Source organism: Buteo buteo, chromosome 3 (assembly GCF_964188355.1).
Source record: "Buteo buteo chromosome 3, bButBut1.hap1.1, whole genome shotgun sequence".
Taxonomy (NCBI): Eukaryota; Metazoa; Chordata; class Aves; order Accipitriformes; family Accipitridae; genus Buteo; species Buteo buteo.
The window spans coordinates 70,769,371-70,795,914 of NC_134173.1; the positions used below are offsets into that span (position 1 = coordinate 70,769,371).

A 26,544-nucleotide genomic window follows, 5' to 3' on the forward strand; every position below is an offset into this window, starting at 1 on the left:
ATTACATCAAGACCCATCATGCTGAGAACCAATGTGAAATTTAGGAATAAAACCATACTATAGTTTATTAAAATAAAACCTATCTCTAATCTAAACACTTCATAGAAACATTAACAATCTTCAAAACTCTTTCCAAGACACGTTTCAGATAAATGGGGTGTTTTAAAATTAATTCTCTTCAATTTTCTTCAAGTATATGAACTCATCTATAGTACATTAGACTGGCAAACTTTCAGAGAAAATTAAGGTGGGCAATGAACAGTGATGTATGGGATTTGCTTCCTACTTCCCTAGGACATTTTAAGGTACATATTAGATTACTTCTCTCAAGGACTGACAGTCAAAAAAACCAATAATGTTTGTTTTATATCGCAACATACGTATATTTTTGGCAAGTAAAGATACTACTTAAAGTTGTCCATGAACGAAACAATCCTATCTCAAAAGTCTGTATATAAAGTAAAAATTCACAAAATATTAAAATATTAAGATGCCATAATTGTCACTGAAGAGGAAAATATGCCAGTTTTAAAACTGTTGTCTGAAGTTCCATGTATTTCTAAATGACTTATCAATAAGCATGATTTATATGTTTTCTTACCTTGAAAGAGACATGTTGTTCCATATGACGTAGGAGCTGTGGTTTTTGTGCAGCTGTATAGTCACACACTGTACATTTAAACTGCTTTCCTGAAATGGGAATAGAAAATGGAATAACTTTTTTCTATTTAAGTTCAGAAAACTACTGACTATATTTCCTCATAAAGATGATTTCCAAAATGCTAAGAATGAACAATGAAGAGTCTGGCACTTTCCAAAATTTTGCTTAAACAGAACTAGGGGGAGGGTAAAGAAGAAAAAAGGCTCAAGTGTCCTCTTTAAATTATAAGCATTAAATAGTCTAGATGCACCTGGGATAGTCACTTGGGAAAGAAGAAAAAGAATCATTATAGTGCAGCCTAAATGGAAGAAGGAAATCAATTATTTACAACTGCAGGTACAGTTATTTCACTATTTGTAATGCAGACTTGAAATCCTTAAAACAGAGATGTTTGGTCATGTTCACATGTTTTTACCTACTTCTGTCCCAAGCACTGAATTGTTAGTATTCAAATACATTTAAATTTCCTTGGTTTTCCACTGTAAGTTTTCTTGATGTATTTCTGGTAGGGTATGACATGACCTGTTATTTTTACCACAAGATTTGGTTATGTGTTTAGCACTACTCTTCCAATAATGACTCAAACTATCATAAAAGGGTTTTCTACACTGGCTTATCCCCGGATACAGGGAGAAATAAAACATGCTATAAAGAAAAATAAGATTAGAATGGCAAATAACACAGAGGTTTTGAAACAATGGGCACAAGTTCCTCCATCCAACATCAGATGGAATGATGCCTGCTTGCCTTGTTCATAGTGACATTTTGTCCTTCCTCATCTAAATCTCTGCCATAACCCTAGGCCTCACATACTGTGACACAAGGCAAGAGAAAGCACATACTGGGACTAGTTCACACTTTGTACCTGGTGACGTACACGCTGGTGGCTACCAACCCCTGGGGATAATGGATAGGTTCTGTGACCTGTTCTTGGAGAGTGCTAATTCGTATTTCTTTATTTTAATTGGGCACAAATTTTCTCAAGATATATGGAGTTAAAGTAACTGTTGGACTTCTACTCTTCTGCATCAATTGCTTCAAAAATCATAGAGTGGACTGGAAGAGGGTTAAAGACAATGGGTGCATATTTGCATCAACATTGTTCCTTCAGATACCAACCTAAAAAATCATTGGAAGATTTGAGACAGTCTCTGTCTCTTGAGTACTTGGCAGACTGAAAGTCTGTGTTATAAGCAGGTCTTCTACAAACATAATGTGATTAAATAGAGTCAATGCAATTTATATATATTGCTTTCTGAAAAAAAATTTACTTCAGTTCCAAAGTATCATCCAAAGAAAGGTGTTACTTTAAGTTCCACAGGCAAGAAATTACACTTGAAATTTCTTTACGTGCCTGTGAGCTTTCTAGTCAGGCATCAATACTGAAGGTACTAACAACCCTCCAACATGAAACAGTAACAATAAAATTGAAGAACAAGAACTGGAATTTTAACTAACGAAAGCTGAAGCTCAGAACATTCAGACTAAAACAAAGTCAATATTTTTAACAGAGAGCATGATTAATGACTATGACAATTTACTTAGAAAACAGATGGATGCCCTGTAATATGAAGTAAGTCTTTAAATCAAGGCTGCTTAGCCCTTCCTAAAAAAGATATACTACAATCCAAAGGAAATGTGATTCAAAATTTCTAGATTAAGTTATGGCCTGTACTCTGCAAGAGATCAGACTGGTGATTGTAAGAGTCTGCTTTTGGCCCTAAAATCATTAGTCTGAGTCCTTAAGGCAAGATGGTCAGATTTTGTCATGATACATGTTTAGGATTCTCTAACAGGAATGAACTCTCTCTGACATTTTCAAGAAACAACTGTTGCTGTTTGTGGCTTTGCAAAGAGTGAAACTCCCAAACATATTACCATTCTGTAGGTTTCTCTTACTTTCCCTTCAAAGCATTCTCTCTCCCAAATATTTTTTTTCCTTATGATTTAAAATAACACAATTTCCTTCCTTTCATTCTCTTGGTTTAATAGTCCTTCGATCCATATTTTGTCTTTATGATTCCGTCACTCCTGCTACCTCCAGCAATGTTTTATACTGAGTGTGCAAGTTTCCATAAAACATAGCTAAGAAAAACCTTAAGACAATTACTGATATCTAATTAAAATAATGAAAAACAGATTTTCCGGTTTATTTCTAATCACAAACAGTAATAAGCCTGGATGTCCTGGTTTCAGCTGGGATAGAGCTAGTTGTCTTCCTAGTAGCTGGTATAGTGCTATGTTTCTGAGCTAGGTGTGAGAAGAATGTTGATAACACACTGATGTTTTCAGTTGTTGCTAAGTAGTGCTTAGTCTAAAGTCAAGGATTTTTTCAGCTTCTCATGCCCAGCCAGCAAGAAGGCTGGAGAGGCACAAAAATTTGGGAGGGGACACAGCCAGGGCAGCTGACCCAAACTGGCCAAAAAGGTATTCCATACCATGTGATGTCATGCCCAGTATATAAACTGGGGGGAGTGGGGGCGGGGAGGGATCGCCACTTGGGGACTAACTGGGTGTCGATCAGCGGGTGGTGAGCAATCGCACTGTGCATCATTTGTACATTCCAATCCTTTTATTATTACTGTTGTCATTTTATTAGTGTTATCATTATTATTATTAGTTTCTCCCCTTCTGTTCTATTAAGCTGTTCTTATCTCAACCCACGAGTTTTACTTCTTTTCCTGATTATCTCCCCTATCCCACTGGGGGGGGTGGGGAAGTGAGTGAGCAGCTGCGTGGTGCTTAGTTGCTGGCTGGGCTTAAACCATGACAGCCTAGACTACAGAATTGTTTCCTATCATGCCACTCTTAAGAAGTCTGTCTTCTGGAGAAGAATAAAGCAGACAGAAAACTACTTTATATTCCACTGGTTAAATTGACCTTGCAGGGCTGATATTTGAACAAAAATTGCCTGGATTCTTAAGTCAGGAAGACAAGACTCATAAACAGCAAAACATCTTTCAAATTCATTTATTTGTGAAATAACTGAAGAACACTAGATGTGTGCTAGTAAGAACTTTTGAAGTGCTGTCACTATAGAAAGGGACACTGGCTAAAGAGAAACTGTCAGCATTCAAGAGGCTGAAAGTCCCTTGACAAATCATACACTACATTCCTGGTGACAAATGTTATCTTATTTTTCACAAGTGTTTGAAATGCATGGAGAGTTTACTGGGGTGGACTTAATGAGGAAAAATTACTTAGGATTCCACAGACAGTGAGATTCTGTTTCCAATGGAACCAATGGCAAAACACATTTTCCAAAGGTATGGGGAATTTCCTGGAACACTTTTGGAAGTGTAAAAAGCAAGGCAAAAGAGTGTAAGCCTTGTATTTATTTGTATCAGTCAAAAAAGGAGGTGCATCAAAAAGGAACATGCGGTCACCTCAGTTATTGCAGAAGATGATGACAGTCTGAAGCCAGATAAAAAAGGCTCCTGCTAACAACATTGCCTCTAGAGTCAAGGTTTCAGCCTGACCTAGCAATAAATGATATGAGAATATAGTTCCTTGCATGTAATTAAATGTTTAAAACTAACTTCACACCTTTAAACCAAATCCAGACAAGGCTAGCTCCTGCACAACTATAGCGCTATTCTTGACAGTGCCAAATTTCAAAGCAGCCTCAGCTGAATTGCAATAATTACTTACAGACATATATAATTTGTTCAAGCAATAGAACTAATTCACAGGTAAAAAACGAATTCAATTTTCATTGCTGAATTTCGCTATTTGGTCATGCCAGATGGTGAAAACAAAACAGAAAGGTTTTGAAATGAAAACCCATGAAGGGATTTTTTTACAGCACCATAGAAAGAAATCTTTTTTTTCTTTACAGTCTGGTCATGCTCCAAATTTCCTTTTAATTCAAATACTACCTGCCTCCTTCTCCCACCCAGGAATCAGCTGAGGATTGCATTTGATAAGTAAAATCTTGATTCTTGCATATGAAGTTTAGATATATGTGCAACATCTGCTTGTTATTGACCAAATTATTTCAAAATATTGGAAAGTACTTTTCGAATAACAAGTGATCTACCAACTCATGGTAATACTGCAGTAACTTTGGTAATACTGCAGTAACTATATGCTTCCTATACTAAGTATCATATCAATATAAACGGGATCATCTCTTTCACTTACACATACAGATGTAAGCATACATAAAAATAAAATAACTCTGACACAAAACTTTCACATATATTCTAAACATGTAACAAAGCATTGTGCAGTTTCTGTGAAAGGACAATGCTAATGAATATGCAAATTTTTTAAAAAATAATTTCAGTGAAATGGTCAATAAAGAGTGGAATGAGGTTTCACAAGGTTGCAAGAGTAACAAAGATCAAGCTACCAAGTCATAATGAAGGTCTGTACAACTTATCCTGCTAAATCATTTATTTCAATTTGATAATCACAGAGGAATAAAGTATTGTTGTGTCCCAAATTTGGATATGAAAGATGATATTTTTCTGGATTTGCACCTCACTTTTTTCTGTTATCATCACAAAAATATTAAAATTACAGAGCAAATGCATGTGCTGCATGTGTGCCTATAAAGAATAACATGCTTAGGCTTGTCACTGGCTGACTAGACCTGGGGACAGAGAGCTGCAGCAGCTTTGCCTCTATTGGCCTACTGGATTCGGCAACTCCTAACAATATTCTCACAGAAGAAAGTAGTAGGAAACTTAACCACGGAACTATTTCTATTTTCAAATTTTTATTGAGATCAACAATTCTCTGTAAGAACATAAAGGAATATAAAGCCAACACAAAATTTCAGAAAAATCAAGTATTCCAGAGACAGCTGTCTGTCTTTCACAGAAATTAACTCTGCAAAGTTTTGAATTATTTCACAAACAGTGTCTCCTGGGAATAACCAAAATTGTAAGAAGCACTTAGTATTGAACTGAAAAATGATTGCAAATAAGGTCCTATAGTAAAGCCAGTATTTATTGCTGTAAAATAAACTTGGATTTAATAAACATGCACTTACCATCAGCAGTATGAAGGAGTTTATGGCTCTTCAAAGTGCCTTTTGATTTGAATTTTTTCCCACACATATCACAAAGGTGCGTTTTCTCAGTGCTGTGACGATTCATATGAGCTTTCAAGTTACTCTTGCTGCGAGTGGCATACTCACAGAGAGAACATTTGAAGGGTTTGACACCTAAAAATAAAAAAATACACTTTGAAACAAACAAGCTGTACCTTTTGATGACAGTGTGGACATTTGCTTGAAAGAAATTTCAGATCATGTGAGCAACATGGAAAACAAGGTCAACATTTTAAAATTTGGATATATACATTTAAGAAATTTCATCTATAGCTTCTGTGTAAATGATACCAAGCTCTTGACAGCATCATTTAACTTACTAAAAGAAAGGAGGGCCTCTTCTAGAATTAATGTACTGGCTTTGTGCGGTACGGTTTTGGTAGCAGGGGAGTACAAGGGTGGCTTCTGTGAAAGGCTGCTGGAAGCTTCCCCTATGTCCGATAGAGCCAATGCCAGCCGGCTCCAAGACAGACCCACTGCTGGCCAAGGCCGAGCCCATCAGCGACAGTGGCAGTACCTCTGGGAGTACAGATTTAAGAAGGGGAGAAAAACCTGCTCAAATGCAACTGAAGAGGGGAGTAAGAACATGTGAGAGAACCAGCCCTGCAGACCCCCAGGTCAGTGCAGAAGGAGGGGGAGGAGATGCTCCAGGCGCTGGAGCAGAGATTCCCCTGCAGCCCGTGGTGATGAAGACCCTGGTGAGGCAGGCTGTCCCCCTGCAGCCCAGGGAGGTCCACGGTGGAGCAGATCTCCATCTGCAGCCCAGGGAGGACCCCACACCAGAGCAGGTGGGTGCCTGAAGAAGGCTGTGACCCCGTGGGAAGCCCACACTGGAGCAGGGTCCTGGCAGGACTTGTGGCCCCATGGAGAGAGGAGCCCACGCTGGAGCAGGTTTTCTGGCAGAACTTGTGACCCTGAGGGTGACCCCCACTGGAGCAGTCTGTGCCTGAAGGACTGCAGCCCATGGGAGGGACCCACACTGGAGCAGTTCGTGAAGAACTGCAGCCTGTGGAAAGGACTCACATTGGAGTTCACGGAGGACTGTCTCCCATGGGAGGGACCCCATGGTGGAGCAGTGGAAGAGTGAGGAGTCCTGCCCCTGAGGAGGAAGGAGCGGCAGAGACAACGTGTGATGAACTGACCACAACCCCCATTCCCCATCCCCCTGCGCCACCAGGGGGAGGAGGTAGAGAGAACCGTGACTGAAGTTAAGCCCAGGAAGAAGGGAGGGATGGGTGAAGGTGTTTTTAAGATTTGGCTTCATTTCTCATTATCCTACTCTGATTTGACTGGTAACAAATTAAATTAATATTTTTCCCCAAGTCGAGTCTGTTTTGCCCATGACGGTAATTAGTGAGTGATCTCTCCCTATCCTTATCTCAACCCACGAGCCTTTCATTATATTTTGTCTTCCCTGTCCAGCTGAGCAGGGGGACTGATAGAGCAGCTTTGGTGGGCACCTGGCATCCAGCCAGCATCAACCCATCACAATTAAATGCCCCCCTATTGAAGCCAGGTACTGAGTTTAACCAAGCAAATACTAATATTTTGGTCTTTGTGTGTCCATCTTTCATTTAAAAGTAGAATCTAGACTGCCTAAGTTGATGCCTAGCTGATGTACATACCAAGTCTCCCTCTAAAAGTCTTCAGATAACTATCATTCTCTATTTACTGCAATAAAGAATGAAGAAACCTGTTTTAAGGAGGACTGGTTCATTAGGCACTTAATATGTAAGCAGAAGTTAAATGTGCAAAGCTGTGTTTTGCTGTTAATTAGTATCAGATTTGCTAATGGCTCACGCAGTAGTACTTCTTTTATTCCCCCCTGCCTCAGTAAGATGCAAGCACTTACAATTTCACTTCTCTCAAACAGTCCAAAGCATGTAATAGAGAGACACACAGTATGTCATCTAGCAGAAGGTCTACAAGAACAAAGTAAATCCTTCAAAGAAAAGTTGAATAAATCTGAACTGGCAGAGTAGTTCAACAGTTTCATGAGGCTCTGGCAGTTTTAGATTGATATTCATGACCTTAAAACTAGATTTACAAGCATGAGGAATTATAGCCTACTTTAAGCAGACTTGATTGCACACTTTGAATTGGGAATAAATTTCTATTCACCTCTTTCTCCTGCTAGTTAGATGAGATGGGTTCCAAGCTTTCCTGGCAGAATAAACAAACTGTATCTATGGAATACATAAGTAATTGCCCTAAGCCTACAATTTTGCATTACCTAAACTCCTCAATGGAGTAAAGGCTACTGGAGAGGACCACTACTATAGTATACAGGCAGGTAAGCTTGTAGTTAAAGCATTCAAACAAATATGCAGTACTAGTATAAATGTCTGAACTATCTGCATGGGAACAAACACTTTGGAATCAAAATATCAGTTTGAGAGTACCAAATCCCATTATCTCCTTTATGCAGATGGATGGCTATCGAATCCAAAATAATGCTCAAACACCATAGGCAACCCGTTCCATAGAATATTAACTGACTAAAGAGCACACCAGTGGTCTTTCACCTGTTATAAAAATAGACAGACTGGGTAGACACAAGATGTTACTGGGCACAGATTTTAAGTTCAAGGGATTTTTAAGCTATGTGTTGCCATATTACTAGAATTTCACCCTAAAAAATCATAGATATGATCAGCATTATCCTATGGGTTCTTCATCACTGTTTATGTCCATGTTAGCAACGGCCACGCTCAGCATGATTTAATTAAAATATACACAGAATTTTTATGTATACATCAAAGCAACTGGACTTCAATTGTTTTACTAATAGATTTCCAGACCAAGTATTTTTGGACAAATGTGAAAGGAGCAGCAATTATTCATGAGAAGATACAGAAAAGTACTTGTTTTAAGAGACTGAGCATATATTTAATTCACTCTTCCTTACTCGCATTTATTACAGAATATTTTATAGGTGTTTATGAATGAGTTTTGGAAAAAAATTAATCAGAAACTTTTTAATTTAATAAAACATTTAAGTTGTCTATTCATGTTATGAGCATGCAGTTCCATATGTGATCCAGAACCTATTAAACTAATTATTTTACCTGTACTGTAGCTTAAAGTTTTTGATTCAGGTATAGCAATAATCTTGAATTCCTTTTTATGTCAGCAAAGTTTGTGTGGAATATGAGACTGACTATATGCCCAAAAGCTTACAACCAGAGTTTTACCTTCATGAGCCCAAATATGACGTTGAAGGTCTGATCCATTCTTCATAAAATAAAAATCACAGTAGGGACATTTCACAGCTCGTTTTCCAATAAGTCCTTTCAGCTGAACTCTTCTGCCAAGAATCTCAGAAATAGTAGTCATTGAAACCTCTGAGAGAAATGTAAAAGGTAATAAAAACCAGAAGGACATGAGGAAATTTGTTCCATAAGTGATATTGAAGAGCTAGGTCCTGATTCACCTCAACTTTTTAAAAGCTCCACTTCCCCTACTGCCACTCAGATAAGACCTGAGCAAAGAACATAAGGACCTTTTTTCCTTTAGGGCTTCTAGGATGTTCTGTCCTTTCTCTTCTGATCTGTGTACTCAGTGTCCCCACTGCCTGGTTAAACAAAAAATATTTTAAATATAAAAAAATCTTGGGTGTGCCACTGGTTTGGAAATAATTTTCCAACCATCCACTTATCTCAATAAGCTAATTTGGCAGTTTTTTCTTCAAGATTTTCAAAAGACTTTATTCAAGATTTCACTCCAGATTTCCAGATGTCAAGGGTATGAATACAATTCACTTCAGCCATAGCTGATAATCAGAAACTTTAAAAGAAAAAACAAACTAATGGAATAAATGCAATTGGAAGGGACCTCTAAGGCCACCTGCTCCAATCAGGGCCAACTTTGGAGTTCCAACTCCAAAGTTACATCAAGTTGCTTGGGGTCATATCCAGTCCTGTTCTGAACATACCCAAGGATAAAGATTCTACAACCTCTCTTGGCCCAGTGTTTGACCATCTTTACAGTTAAAATTATCTTCCTAATTTCTAAACAGAATCTCCTTGCTTCAACTTATTTCCTTTCACTGTACAATTCCAAGAAGATACTGGCTCTGTCTTCTTTTTAATTTCCTATTAGATAGCTGAAGACAGCAACTAAGTTTCCTCTCCCAGCCTTTGCTTATTTAGGCTAAACACACTCAACTCTCTTAAGTTTTTCCTTCATACAATCTAACGTTTTGGTTGTCACAGTGAAAAAGCTCAAAATAATGAAATTTAAATTAAAATGTCCCAAACACACATAATGAAAACACTGCCAAATGCTTTTAAAAAGTAAATCAAATTATTCAATGCATTTCACATGAATAAAATGCTAAATACCACGACTCAATGCAAGTACAGTACTCATGCAATCTAAACACATAGACATGAAAGCTGATTAATTATTATGCCCAAAACCTTACAGTCTAAACTTTGATTTTTACCAAATATGAACTGTCATACCTGGTCTCCTGATGATTGGTCCCAGAGTGGAATCAAAAATCCTGCCTGAACTCATATGCACAAGGAAAACAACCTCACAAAGGCAATATAAAAGCCCATGAACCGAGCAGATATATGTTCTAAAGTACCCAAAAATGAAAAATACAGACATAAGTCTGAACCCTCATCTGCCTTCTATGGCTTAGATCCTTCATTGATGATTGCAGGCTAGTATGTCTGCTCAGTAGGTATCTATGAAAGCTGATGCCTCTCATGTCTCAGGACTATTAACAAAAATCATATTAAATCAGACAGTGGATGAAAAGGTAAATAATTCTGAGAGCTGGGACCAGAATGCAAGATTCCTCCTTCACTGCTGAGTACCCAAATCATCTGGGAATAAAGCCAAACTCTGTTATCTCTTTGGTATGAAATACTGCTCTATCCAAGCCTAGAGAGATTTTTGCCCCATTGCCTTCATGGGACCAGAATTCAACTCCTATTCTCTGTGAACCTAGAAGAGGAAGGAGTACTGTTTTATTTCATACTTTCTACTTTATGAAATAGAAGAGACGAGAGATAGGTCATGCTGAATGATATTAAGAAAGGAAGGAGAGGGGAGCTCCAGAAATAGCATTTTAATGATAAATATGAAAGGGTTTCAGTTTAAATTAATTTTTGATATGTCGTTTTAAAATTCAATTCCTGTTAACAGTATCCATTTTTCCTTTCACCTTTTTTCTTTTCCATTTACATTTTTAAAAATAATTGCACTCATTCCACTACAGTACTTATACCATCACACCCCTCACAATTACTTGGCTTGTAATTAAGTGTGTTGTACGAATAAAGGATTTCCTCCTGATTACAAGGACAGCATGCACAGGAAAAAGATTTGTGCATTAATTCTCCTCCATATATTAAAAGTGTTGTTGCATAACTACTGCATAGGCATATCTTAGATGTAGTATTTCTTTACTACCATGGAGATATATCTAATAAATCTGGTATTTTCCTTCTAAGTTCTATTCGCCTGCAATATATGAATTAAAAATGAGGACACAAAACAATAGGCTGTGCAGATTTTCTTTTTTAACCTTACCTTTACTATAACCCAGAGTTTAAAAGAACCCACTTTCTTGGATCAAAAAATTTACGCTATACTTTTAGAGGGATTCAGATACCAAATGAATTGTTCAAGAGTATTTAAATGCATTAGTTTAGCACGTCAGGGCTTCAGAGTTAACTGGTATTTCTGGACCACAGACACAGCATAGAATAATAATTCAGCAGTCAATGGACCACTGCAGACCAATGGCAACCTGTAAGGGCACAGTACGTAATGTACTGCTAGTTCACAGATCACATTATTTAGGGAGGCCTCCTATACTCCCTGGCTGAGACAGCACAAAGGCTTTATAGGCACAGCTCTTGAGATTCAATTTCTATGCTTACTGGCTGACATACCTCCTGACTACAGTATAGTACAGAAGCCTTTCCTCATCTCATTTTGCTGCATCAGACATGTCCCCTGATGTATGACAAGCCCTCCAACCACACTGTTGTAGAGTGGTCTGCAAATAAAGAGGTTTGGTAACTAAAGAGCTAAAGTGGGAGTTAGTCTGAAATTAAAGTGAAGGAAATTGTTTAAAACACGGGTCTAGCACTATCTAGTGGCAGTAGGAAGATAAGAAACCACTGCTTTACCTATTATGTTGTATTTCTGACAAAGGCAAGAAAAGTTACATCATTTTAATTGGATTTTTTCGTCCCCAAACTCAGTTCAAGCATGGACTGTATTTTCTTTCTTAGTATCAAATTATGTCAGGTGATAAGTAACACTGTAGGTGAGTTAATTAAAGTTATGTTGGCCAACACAGCCAACCCTCTTTCATCCACAGTAGCAGTGGGCCTTTCTATCCAGCATAACACAGATACCGAGGAGAAAAGTACGGACACACCAACACAACTCTGCCAAGTTCACATCAGTCAGATTTAAATCAGTCTCTGCACCAGTCACCTCAGCACTTTGGCACTGAATTCCCAAGATGTGAGAAAGGATTGTTTACTCAGGCACAGCACGCTGACTTACTGCCTTCATTTTATGTTGTGCTTGCACTGATAAATCAGGGCACTAGAATGCAAGGTATAAACAGAGTTTGAATGGACTGCAGTGGTTAGCTTGGATCCAGCCAGGCTTGTCAGCTCCAGCTTAATACTGGCCATACTACATCACAGCTGTAAGAGCTCTGTTACAGACTTCAGTCGGCCCTGGACGTAAAGCCCAGCCACACACCAACTGAGCACAGGCAGAGTCAGCTCAGGGACCTCTGCATTCACATCAATTACTTACAGACAAAATAACGTGCAAGAAATGCATTTCTGTCAGTTTACGTATGGATGGGAATTTTATGTCTCATGGGTTGTTACGGGATGTCTATATGACTAATTCCAAACTTCCCAATGCTTAATTTGCATTCAGCTAAGTCCTCTTTTGGAAATGAATTCTTTGCCAGATGAAGACAGATTTCTTAGCACAATTACCTGATATACTCCACAACACACAAGCTGGAACAATAACTTTTTTCACTCTAAATTCTAAATTCTAACATCTGCAACATCTTACATCTTACTCTAAACAAGTTAAATTAGACATAGACTCTTTCTTTGGACTGTAATCACATTACTCTGCTCACTCTAAACCTTTATCCAGTTATTGCAATAGATTGAGAAATTTTCCTTGATTTTTTTCTTACCAGGGTGATTTGTCTTGATGTGAGATTTTATAAGTCGATCTTCAGAAAATGACTTCTCACACACAGGACAGGAATAACTCTTTTTATCCTTAAGCAAGAAAGAAAGAAAGAAAGAAAGAGATTGCATTATCAGTCCACTGGTGTAATCACTACAGTCATTATTCAGTAATACATGGTGCTCAACAAAGTTATAATTGAACATTCAGTTTGTAAGGAAAAAATGGAGATATTTATAGTGAAATAAGTGAAGGAGAAATATTAAAGTATTCTAAGCACATCAGTAATCCTCATGAATGAAGGGCTCCAAGTTACAGCACATGAGAATATGCACAATAAATGTAAGCATTATCTTCTGACTGACTCTTTAGAGAATCAAGAGTTGAAAGATCAAGTCACATAACAGAAGAAAACGTATTTGATATAGCAGTAATATTCAGGGTTTTTTCATTTTTTTCACAAGTCCACCCTTCCGAAACCTAAGGATCAGATCTCATTATTCTGAAGACATCCACCAGTATGCGTATTTATAATACTACTTAATGGCCTGAAATTGAGCAGAAGAGTTAACAATGACAGATGCCATTACTTATTCAGTGCCTACATTTCTAAGTACTTTATAAATATTCAGCATTTTATATATTACCAATAAAGTATTATTCTACTATTTTGATTTAAAAACTTACAGACTACTCTGGCTTTTATCAGTGTCACTGATATTATAAAAGATTTAACACCATGAAACAAGTTGAACTGGAGAGTTTTGATGCAATTTCTTCCTGTATGCAATTTTAGTGTAATTGTAATTTTAATTTTAATGTTTTTCAAATGCATCTAACTTCACATAAAAATGTAGGACTTTTCTCCATTAATTAACAAATTACCCAATTTAAAATAATCTTTGCCACTTACTATATAAATTGAAGAGGTTGTTCTTTCCAGAAGCACCTGCTGACACAACAGACTGGATGCTCAATCACATGAGTGGATCATCTAGTCACCTCTGCACTGACCAGATTAACATATGAATGGATTATCAAAACAACAGATGGAGTGAAGTCCATTTAGTCCTGACAACTACGCAGATACCCAGATAACATATTAGCTGGTGGGAGATGTGTACATACCAAACTACCAAGAAATCACTGTAAAAGGCGAGCTGAAGCTACAGAACAGATATTTCACAGGGACAGAAAACTTCTTGAAAACTGTGGAAGGAAGATTACTGTATCAAAATGAGACAGACCCCTTGGTTATGAAACAGAAATTTGGAGGTAACAGGAGAATAAGGGTCCTGGACTCTACCAGTTCATTTGCTCCTGTGAGAAAACCTATGCCAGGGACTGGGGATGGCAGCTTCTAAATGATTACCACCCTGACTAAGGCAAGGACAGTATCTTGTTATTATGGAGTTGGGGCAGTCACCATCTTGAGCCCTGAGAACCTCAAGTGAAGAAGGATCAGCAGAGAATACTAGCTGGTTTTTGGAAGAAGAGATTCAAGGAGCCTACAATGCTGACAAAATCTGCTTGAGAAAGAACTGTTAATTTGCACAGTTAGGTCTCTGAAATGATATAGCCTATTATCCCTATACCTGCTACTTATGATTTTGGACTTCTATCTGAACATGTTACTCAAATGAAAATTGGTAGATTAATTCTAATAAAACTCTATATAAATGTTTGCACCTTTTCAAAGACTGGGTTGCATGATCACATTCATAATTTGGCACATACAAGAAAAACATAAGCAGAGTATCATTTAGGGGCTGTTGAGGGACCAGCTAAAATTTGTTGACAGATCTCAGTCTGTTCCTCAAACTTGCTATATAAATGTTTTCAAAATATACAATAAATGAAGAAAAAAATAAGTATACTTTTAATGTACAGTTGGGTGTTGCTGATCTTTAATACTCATTCTATGAAGTATTTCTCAGTGTGCCCAGAACATTAAGACAAATACACCTTGCTGTTTCATAAAGTTAACTAAGGAAAAAAACCCCCAACACTCCACTCCACACACACATTACTTTACGTAAAATGCTATAACTGTGACAACTTTACATTCTTGCTAATACTCTCCAGGAAGGCAAGGCTATAAGCCTATGCCTGAGACAAAAAATCAACATCATCAAAAATGCATCAAGAGCTATAAAGCAACATTAAGGTATAGGCACCAAGAACACATCTTTCCACATGACAATGCTAACAAAATTTTTCAATAAAAAAATAATCCAAACAGCTTTCTTCAAGCAGTTAGAAAGTTAATGTCCTGGTTTCAGCTGGGATAGAGTTAATTTTCTTTCTAGTCATTGGTGCAGTGTTATGTCTTGGATTCAGTGTGAGAAGAATGTTGATAACACCCTGAAGTTTTCAGTTGTTGCTAAGTATTGCTTACACTAAGTCAAGGATTTTTTCAGCTTCTCATGCCCAGCCAGCAGGAAGGCTGGAGGGGCACAAGAAGTTGGGAGAGGACACAGCCAGGGCAGCTGACCCAAAGTGGCCAAAGGGGTATTCCAGACCATGTGATGTCATGCCCAGTATATAAACTGGGGGGAGCTGGCCTGGGAGGGATGGCTGCTCGGGAACTAACTGAGCATTGGTCAGCGAGTGGTGAGCAATGGCATTGTGCATCACTTGTTTTGTATATTCCAATCCTTTTATTATTATTCTTGTAATTTTATTATTGTTATTATTATATTTTGTTTTCTTCCTTTCTGTTCTATTAAACTGTTCTTATCTCAACCCACGACTTTTCCCATTTTTTTTCCCGATTTTCTCCCCCATCCCACTGGGCGGGGGGTAGTGAGTGAGCGGCTGCGTGGTGCTTAATTGCTGGCTGGGGTTAAACCTATAACGACAGTTACCTATACCAAGTTCTGCAGTAAATGACCTTCAGAAGGTGTATCTTTTGCAGCGTAACAAACAGATTGTGCTTACGAGCACCGAGTCCCTTCAAAGTGTATCTGTCAAGCTGCAGTCTCTCACAGAAAGCACCCAGCTGAAGCCAAACTTTTCACTGTTGTTTGTCCCAGTCAGTGCCATAGACTTTTGGAGCTTACGTTCTTAGTTTTAAATGTTTAAGTGTACTTCTGTTGCTGCCCTCAGAGCTTGTGACAGTGCTAGTCCTTCAGTGTAATCCCATCAGTCTCAAAACCAGCCTTTAAGAAATCCTCTGTTGCAATGAAGTATTTCAGAGCACCTAGGTCACAACGCAGAGCCCCAAAGAAGGTCTCCCCCACCACAGCTCTAGCTCTTCAGAGTGCCCTTGTCATAGGTGATGACAGAGGCACTTTGAAGAACTTAGGCTGAAGTTGTAGTAATACCTTCATCACATTCGCAGCATGCAAGTTTTCCACTGGTACGAATAAAAGTTATTTATCCTATGCCTTACCAGAGTGCCTGCCTTTTAAACTGCCTTTGAGGTTTTTTTTTGAAGGACACAAACAGAAGCAAAGTATCAAGAGAGCTGGATCTACCTTTGTTAGAGACCAGCTGCATAGTCCAATCAGCTACTTAAATTTCATATTCACTTCCACACTTCCTGAGATTTGCTTAATCCCCCTATTAGCCAATTTGAGAAAATATAAGAAACTTGAAATAATTCCAAAATAAAGTTAGCTTTCTGACGGAAAGTACTGTTCACAGTCCACAAATCAGGAATGTATTAGGTCCATAAATATTCTTAAACCTAGTGAAAAAAATTAGTGTAATACTATCACAGAATTTTCTTGTTTATGCTGTGCTGCATTGTAAAAGAAGGCCACTTACATCGGAATCACAATGCCTTTCTCTTTATATAAATGAATTAAAATTGTGCTAAGAAAGCATCAGCTATATTGCATTACCAATTTATAGCTCTCTGAAGAGAATTTTGTTTCTCTAACGCATGTGTTTCAAGATGATTCAAGGGGTAGGTGTACTAGTACGCAGTCATGAAAAGAAAAATGAAAAGCCTCTGTATGTGTAGCACTTAAACCAACAGACCACTATGAATTTTATTTGACTAAATATGACCTACACTGCAAAACATCAGAAACATTAGCAGCTATTCTATTGCATTCATCAGTAGAGACATTCTGATGACACAAATATCTTCCCTTATGAACACAGAATACACATGATCATATATTATATAACTATATGGCAACTCTGCCACCAATTTCAAAAGACTGTGTGAACTCCTGATTGCTTTGCCATCAATTCATTAATAGTGTAAAGTTAAGGCCACAGCCATAATAAAAAGCATTTAGGCTCAAATTAGACAAATATGTTGTAGAAATCAACAATCCATTCCCCTCCTTTTAGTAGTATTGACGTGATTTTATGAGCAGGAAATAAAACAAAGCTCTACTAAATATTGGTAGTCTGAGAGCATTTCCAGCAAAAGTTCCCACAACTTAATTAACACAACATTTGATTGTATAATTTCATAGAGGAATAGAAAGCCAAAGTCCGCTCCTGCATCTACTCATATCAACAGAAATTTAATTTCTAACACCTATGGGAACAGAATTAGGCCCCTGAGTTACACTTTCAAGGAGTGAAGACATCCAGAAATCTTCACCACAGTTGTCATGATATTCAAGTCAAAATTTTCACGAAAAGACTCCCAAATTAAGCTGATGTCCTATTAAAATGCAAATTAGCTAAAAGGATCTGATGTACCCAGGAGGTGGCTATGCACACGTGTGAAGGAGGCTACAGAAAAATTTGCAAATGGTTAGACAGACTTTTATGAAGTCTGGCAACCAGTAGAAATCACAGCTCACAAAATGACAAGCACCTGCACACAGTACTGCTTAAGCATTTTTTTGTGAAATGACCACTAGTAAAAATGAATGGCTAGCTGACATTCATTATGGAAGCAAGGACCAAGAACAAAAGCCATTTTCCAACTGAGTCCCCAATCATTAGATGATAGATTTTTTTGTTAATTCTGTCCGTTTCCAGCACCTTGCATTCTTGGCTACATAGTGGCACTGCTCCAGAGGCAAAGGTATCACAGCCAGACCAGTGATGGTCTGAAAATGAACACTCCTCAGGAAGGGGAAATAAGCAACCAGAGCTCAAGTATGTCACTTCCCACCGACAGCTCTAACTACACTATTACATGAAAGGTCAGCAGCATAATGAAATTTCTAAGCATCCTTCCAAAGACAAGAATAATTTACATCCCAAAATGTACGTGAAAGAAGATGTAGGTCCATAAGAGCAAATGGTGGTTCTGGGTCTGAACTCCAGTTTTATAAAGGTGCTTATCTTGCAGTATGAGTTACATATATAGATTGAAAACAATTTCAGAGACAAACCTCTCCATGATGTTCATCTGCTCAGCATACTAAGTATTGTAAAACCCACTGGAGGTTGTAAATGAACTTTAGTACCTACATGAGTACTGTTTAGTTCCACAACCGGTCCCTAATGCTACCACTAGCTCATTCATAACTGTAAATTATTTTAAAATCATTATAAACTGCCCATCCCTTTCTAAGATACTATGACATTGAAGTGATTCACATGTGTCATGGTTTGAACTACTGAAGAGCTCCATAAATGCCAATAATTGTCAAAAACTACTATACAAAGCTTAGAGGTAAAAGACGGGTACTGAAAATCAAAGAATATATGCAAAATTTTTCATTTGAATCAAGCTGAGCTTCAATTCCCAGACTACAAAAGTAAAAATCTTCCCTGTAACAACAATTTGTAGCAAATACAGAGGCAAGAGGCAACACATACACATTGTCCATCATCATCCTCCAGGGAATAAACAGTCCCAAATTCAGTGCAAGACTTGGACGGTGCATAGAGAATAAGATGGGTGGCTATACGCTGAGTGACAAGAATGAACAGTAAGCTGCTTTTTAATACACCATCATTTATCCTGTTCACCAAATACAGGGATCCAGTTGAAAAGCAGCCAGCAACAAGGTAACGTAAGATACGCATTCATACAAGGAACCGAACTGAGATTTTGGTATCTTCTATCTCCAGGGAAGCTTTAATTTTAATATTTATTAAGAATTGATTTTGCAAACTAAAATTAAAATTAAAGTAGCTTTCCACATTTAACAGCACATACTTTGATAAAGTACTATATTTTGGAATGCGTGGTCCTGTTCAGTGAGGTATGCATTAAGTAACTATGCCAAGCAGTGGGCACAAAGGCCAATATAAGAGCTGCCAAGTTTAGTTACTGAGTAAATTCCAATAAATGAATTTTTCAACCCATTTAAATACTCAAATATATTTGACAGTAAGCATCAGTAAGCATACTCCTGAAAGATCTCGCTGTCACACTGTTTTTAATTATGAAATGCATTTTCTCGGTTCTATTTAGTACCATGAAAATGATCCTCCTGGTGGGAGCTGTCGGACACTCATCACACTTGAAAAACAGGTACTTACGTAAGGATACAGGATATCTAATTTTAGGCTCTTTTTTCTTAAGTAGTCTCAGACATCATATACACAGATTTTTGCCATCAGATGGACATCATAAACATAAATTCAAAAGCAGCCTAAAAGAATGTCTATTATGTGAGCTTTCTGCACATTTCATAACAAATTCAGATTCTGTTTAAAGTATCTACAGAACTGGAGGACAAAAGGGGGAAAAAATGTTCCCTTTTGTGTCACCTGCTTGTTTTTGTTCTTTAAAGCTGTCCTGCAGTGACAAAGAACTAGTACTTAACAAGAATAGGAGGTGAAGTGTTCTGTTCTGTTACAAACACCTTTAAAATAACTTCAGCTGTTGGAAATATTGACCAAAAGCCTACCTGCTGACTGCAGAAGACAACCTGAAACTACTAGGTGCTGTATGTTAACAGCTTTTTTAAGTAGCTACACAGAAATTGTCCACATCTGGGGAAAAATTAACATGAATCCTTAATTCAAGCATCACATTTCACTACTAAAAGGAAGTGTAACAATATTTATCACAGTACTTTAAGTGAGTTCTGATGTTGCTTTCTCATGTGATTAGGAGGAATTTGTCATGTGGTGCATTCTATCAAGGGTGCATAATATTTATTTACATGACAATGCCAGCCAAAAACATAATATTATGTAAAGAATGAAGGAAGGCCCATCTGTGTGAATATTTCCTCCTTCTTAAAAGAGTGAGTGTTGCCATTAAGCAACTGGTATTTTGTCCTCTGCTGGAATAAGAATAAAAATAAATTCAGGAGAAGGGTAACTCGCCTTTTGGAAGTATTTTACTGCATAAATTATTAAAAACCCAAATTGCAAGGATGTAGTTCATGCCAATTTTCTGGCATTATCAGTCAAGAAAGTTTAATTACAAATAACATGCTTATCAAACATTTTTTGAAATCCTAAACTGTACTTTATTCAATACCAGTACCTTCACATAAAATCATATGAGGTAGTATCTTCCAGCTAAGCACTCCAGGTGGCCTTCAAGAAAGACTCTAGTCAAAGTGGACTAAATTCATTATGCTGGAAAAACAGGTACTTGCCAAACACCCTTTTCTAGAGGTCAATTTGGAATGGGAAGGAACTTACCTGTGTTCATACACTGTGTGAGTATTTGCATGTTATAACCTCTCTGGGTATATATAAGTCTAGAATATCCCAGATCAATTACACCTTGCAGGCAGAAAGGATCCTGCCATGTGGTAGGAAGAGAAATCCATGGTATACAGACCTTTCCTGACAATAGCTTCACCTATTTGGGCCATTCAAGCAAAACAATAACACAAAATCAAGAAAAAGCTAGGCAACACTAATGTCAAGAAAATAATTGTTTTTTCTTAATCTTCCAAGAAAAACATGTAAATAATTTCACTTTTAAAAAAGCATCTTAATCAACAATGAAGAGTAAAAATCTCATTCCTTAGTTTTAAAATATTTGTTATTCTGAATACCATATTTTTAAAAACATACTTTTGCAACAAATATAAGCAGGGTTGATGTAGAAAGCATTTTTCCTCAAAAAATTATTCATGTCATAATGTTGGATCAGAGCAAGATCACAAAGCAGTGTCTTGCACAAAGAGGGCTTCCAGTCAGGCATGCAGCGCCTTGCGTAGTCTCAAAGAAAACATGTAACAGGGCACGTTGAAGAAGTAGACCAGACCTGTTTTTAACACAATGGGATTCAGAGCTGGAAGGCTTACTAAGATAGGAGCTTTTAAAACATGATCTCTTCATTTTTGTAACCACAACAGAAAATGATAGATGTTCAAAGAGATTGGCTGCAACTAGTTGGATCTATTGGGAAAAAAACCAGTTATTTCCAACAACTTAAACTTCTTCTGTCTACAGTAATTAGGAGAGGAACATATTTTCATTTTACCATAGTCATCTATTTATGAAGGAAGGGAATTAAGGTCCATGGAAAGAAGTAAAGTAACAACAGTACCAGACCTCATTTTACTCTCTCAAAACCCAAAGAATCTGAGAATACTGGGAAAACCAAAGGGAAAAAATGGATACAGACATACTCTATTGGAAACTACTACAGGAGGGACCAAATATCTAGTTGCTGTAACTCATGTATTCCCTGCACCGAAGTATGCAGACAGCGCTCAGGTAAGAACTCCTACCTGTGTCTTCAAATATTGCCACACGATTCCAAATGCTATGATGATGACACTGAATTTAGACAAACATACCGTTTTGTTACTTACCAGTTCTGTGTGAACTTTAAGATGTGCCTGGAGCTTGTATTTATCTGGAGTAGAGTAGTCGCAATGTTCTGTGGGACATTTCAGCAAAATATTACTGTGTTTCTGAATGACGTGACGCTTAAGGCAGTTTTTGGTGATGGAAGAATAATTGCACTGGGAGCAGTAATATAAATGTTCTCGAGTATGTGTACGAACATGCATGTCATAATGCACTTGGTACCAAAACAACTTGCCTGAAAATAAAATTAGACATGAAGAAAGTAATTTCTAAACAATTGTTAGTGAAAATTCCAATACATACCCAATTTTCTTTCAGGGTAAAACACACTGTTTGAATCCCATTCCTTTTGTCTTTAATGAAAACTTGTCCTAAAGACCCTTCACTTCTGAAAGTATGTTTATAAAAACCACTTTTGTCTAAAAAGACTGTCATGTCCTGAAACAGCCTAACAAGGGCAACTTTAATACATATCAGTGACTTTTCTCCTAATGAGGAAGTCCTTTAAATCTGTTCTCCTATACAAAGAACCTGAATACAACTGTATAGTAAAAGAGATTGTAAAAATCTTTTTTGTTACTTCCTTTTGTGTTACTCCTTCCTAAAAGCCTTTCTGACATAATGGCACCAAAAAGTGCATAGCAATTCACCTAATGTACAATGTTATGGTGTTTCAAAATTATTTTTTTCAAACTTCGATTTCTTTCCCTTCTCAAGAATGAAGACTACAAGATAAATCCCAAATTGTTTCCTTTCCAGTTATGTAAACCAAAAATTTTTCAGTTAGAATTAATGGGAATGGTGTATTATTCCCACTTTTGTAAATTCAAAAGAACAATTACAATCAGAATAGCCTTGATCTGATACTATATCATTAAAATTTTCATCTCAAAAAAACTTGTTCAAAACAAGTCACAAAAATATGCCAGTATATATGTATCTATTGTACAGAATGTATATTATCATACATCCTCCCATACTGTATGAAAAAGATTCTGAATTTTATACTAAGCTGATAATGAAGCTTAAGCATTAAAGCATGGACTGATCAATGCTGATCACATGCCTAAATCTGCTGTGCTTGGCCCCAGTGAAAGTTATGAGGTGGGGAGAGGCATGTGGACAGAAATAATCTAATTCTATCCAATTTCACATCAACAGAAAATTGAGCCTAGCAAAGCATTGCTTTGCTATATTCCACTGGGGTTTTTTTGAGGAGTTTTGAGTCATTTCACACTAGTTATACAGCAAAAAGTAAATCTTGCTGGACCCCAGAATCCATACTGAACTACAAAATTAATACTGCTACAAAGACACACAAATATATCAAACACTATAAAGCAGAGGAGCAGGAAAAAGATGGCCCAGTACATAACATTTAAAAGAAAACAACCAAACATAATTCTACTGCTCCTTACCACAATATTCACATTCTAAATCTCCATAAACCTTCCTTATCCTCTCACACAACTCTGTGTTCATTTGTCTCTTCTGCAAGCTATCCAAGATCTGCATAAAGGCAACAGCTCCGCTCCCACTGTCTGATGTAACTGCATTAGAAGAGGCTGCCTGTGGACTGATGGCTGCTGTAGCTTCTGGTGCTGGCAAAGGGTTTGTGGTTTCTGCTGAATTCTGAATCGGCGGATTGCTTGTTTCTGATTCACTAGAAGGAACAGCTTGATTTCTCTCTTCAGAGACTGAAAGGTTCTCAGTTATTGCATTGTTCTGACTCAGATTTAAACTTTTGTCTTCAGACAGCAAAATCTGAATGTCTTCACCCTGCTCATTTACAGAACTGCAGTGATTAACTTCCTCTTCATTTGCAGGAGAAACTTTTAGTTCATCAGGACCAGAAGTACCATTTTTCAGCAGAAAGCAATCTGATGCGACACAGGATTGAATATTTGGGACTGCTATGTCTGTTGCCTGACACAGCGTCTCTGCTACATTCTCCACCAGATGATTTTCAAACTCTAAGGAAGGCACTGTATCAATTTTTAAGTCACCATTATGTTGACCATTATGGTTTACGTTTGCAGCTGTTGATTCACCTTCACAAGCAGATGGTTGTGGTGTGTTAGTATCATCAGTACTCATCATAGTCAATTCATCTGCACTTTGTGCTAGCTGTTCACCAAGGGCTTCTGGCTGGATATCACCTCCTGGTTCCAGCAGGCAGAAACTTTGATTGATAGAACTGTTAAAAACAGAAGACTCCTGCAAATCTGCATGCACATCTTTGATGTGAGCACGGAGTCTTACAGAACTGACAAATTTCTTCAGGCAAACAGAACACACATATACAAATGGGTGTTTTCGAACATGAAGCTCAAGGGCCTGGTATTTAGTGGCTCCATGACCACAGAGCTCACAAGCAAAGGGTCTTTCATCACCATGAACAAGCATGTGACGGTCTCGATCAAGTTCATTTTTGAATTTCCGTTCACAAATATGACAGTCATAAAGAAGTTGTCTTTTGCCCTCTCGTGTCATCAAGCGAAGCTCATCAAAAACATCCTTCACCTTTTTATCTTGAAGGTCATGTGTTTCCTTGATATGCTTGATCAAATTTTTAACATCTGAGTATTTCTTTTTGCAGAAGCGACAATGCTGCTTAATTTTCTTATGAACTCTTTCAATATGGACTTTGAGATGGCCTTTGCTGAGACAAGTGAACGTACAATAATCACAGCTAAACTTCTCCCCTGTATGTTTCCGCATGTGAACATTAAGGTTGGCTTTGATTGCACTGGCATAACTGCAGTATGAACACTTGTAAGGTTTTTCATTTGTATGAATCCTCAAATGTGCTTGGAGGGAGTGTTTAAATTTGAACACCTTGTTACAGTATTCACATGTAAAAATCTTCAGTTGAGTTGGACCCAACCTAAAAAAAAAGACCCAAACCAGTTATATTTACAATATTGAAACTTGGTGACATAACATGTCAAAATTTCCCTAGATATTCATAATGGACAGAAGTGTTTAATTTATTTTTAAAAGGTATTCTCCATAAGCTTTTTAAATTGTTCAACTTCTGCACAGATTATTTTCAGCTGTTCCTTTACTTAAAAGGTTCAGAAAATATTTCAGTTCCATGAAAATGGATAGGGAAGCGTTTCATATTTTGCATGAACACAGATATAAGTACTTCAAAATTACCTGCTAGATTTCATTGCCTGTTCGTATGGGGTCTGCTGAATGGCATATTCTTGATATCCTCTTCGTTGGGATGGGTCTTGAACTGTTGCCTCTGGAGTTGTTGGTTCACTTTCTTGGGGAGCAGCCTCAACGGGAACAATTTTTGTGGCTCCTAAAAGCAAGAAAAAAATGCTCATTAAAAATGTCATATTAAAATGTGTGTTGTCTATAATATACAAGTGTAAACGAAACATTAAAATCTGTAATCATTAGTTCAACTATTTTAGTTTCTATTGTTAAATTCATGCACATAAAATGATGGATACACTTCTAGAAGACATCAGTACTTACACCACAGATCTGCTTAAATAACATGCCAGAACTGCTGGTTCTGAGGGTTATTCATGGTGCTTGATGCCTGCTATTATGACATCCTACATCCAAATGCTTCCACCTTTAAAAAAACTAACTTTTCAAAATCAAATTTTTATTTTTCTTTTTCTGTCTCATATTACATCCTTTGAAAACTTCAGCCAAGCTGTTTAATTAGTTCCATAAATAAGGCTGGAGAAAAGACACTGTTTAGTCTATAGTTAAAAGTCTGCACATCTTTCCTTAAACAGACCTTTTACTGCTTATATTTTGGGCCATACTGCCCTCCCCTCAGAATAAAAGAATATGTTCCATGTGTACTTCTCAGTCTCCATTATAAGTAGGAGTAAAGGGGCTCTACCGAACACAGTAAGATCAGATTCTGTCCCTCAGTTAGTTGAAGCAAAAATAAGCATATTTTGAGAAGTGATTGAGTTGAGATTCTTTAGCTGGGTGTTCTTTATTTTCTGAACAGTGGCAGAAAAATATGTCAGGCATCCATAGTTAGCATTGAAAGTAATGAAAATCCATATAAATACTAACTTACACTGAAAAAAAACCCCCCAAACCCAAAGCCTGAAGTATATCAAACCAAGTACCCATTATTGATTGATCCCCTCCTTTTTAACTTCTTTGTCTGTAACTCATCTACCCATGTGTTCAATGGGAATGCTATTATCTCCAAAAGTTGAAACTATATATATTTGTATATTTATGTATTTATTCACATATTACAAATATATGTATTTGTGAATTCTTCATATGCTACTAACAAGTACTATCGAAAAATCTTTGAAAAAAATAAATTTTGCTTTCAGTCTGATAATGAAAAATGAATAGTAAATGAAGGACCATATACTAAATAATAAAAAGAAAACAAGACATTGAAGATGTAGTAATATATGGACACCCATCCATCCTAGGAAAAAAAATATTATAGGACCTGTAATTAAAGGTTTTTTCTATCATATACTGGGGACAAGGAAGCAAAAGAGGTTGCACATGAAAATTTCTTTGAATTAAATAGTGAAGTTAACAACTTCAGGTAAAACTGAAATTTTTTAAGTTTCCCTTTATTTTGTTTTTCTTGGATATTACATTATTATCTGATCTCATTTCAATTCACCTTATTAGAAGCTGAGGGGAAAAAGAAGTACAATACACCTTTGTGACAGAGGAAAGAATTTACAACAAGAATCGATGAAATTTGAGACACAAAAGCCTAGAAAGCAAATGACAGAGTCAACATACTCAACGTATTTTTAACAGATTCTCAGTGTTATTCACATATGTCTATATAAAATGAAACATCCGAATAGAAAGAAGAAAATTCAAAGAGTGATGCATGAGCTGGTCCTTTAACTATGTTGAAATTAATTCTTGTTCCAAAAGCATGTTCAAAAAGCATGTTCCTGAAGATATTATTTACAAAATATATGCAATATTAACATGAAGTCTC

The 26,544-nt window shown here is 37.1% G+C and overlaps 1 protein-coding gene across 7 annotated transcripts in view; it reads right to left on the reverse strand.

Annotated features, from left to right (window-relative positions):
• Window positions 1-26,544, reverse strand: part of ZFAT (zinc finger and AT-hook domain containing) — a 101,019-nt gene that overhangs the window by 29,837 nt on the left and 44,638 nt on the right. For all 7 annotated transcript variants that reach the window (XM_075023999.1, XM_075024004.1, XM_075024003.1 and 4 more), the window contains 7 exons: window positions 24,735-24,885; window positions 22,991-24,459; window positions 21,575-21,807; window positions 12,922-13,009; window positions 8,915-9,064; window positions 5,661-5,834; window positions 602-690 (listed from right to left, as the gene is read on the reverse strand). In XM_075023999.1, the coding sequence (XP_074880100.1) occupies window positions 602-690; window positions 5,661-5,834; window positions 8,915-9,064; window positions 12,922-13,009; window positions 21,575-21,807; window positions 22,991-24,459; window positions 24,735-24,885 (2,354 nt within the window). The remainder of the gene's footprint in view (window positions 1-601; window positions 691-5,660; window positions 5,835-8,914; window positions 9,065-12,921; window positions 13,010-21,574; window positions 21,808-22,990; window positions 24,460-24,734; window positions 24,886-26,544) is intronic.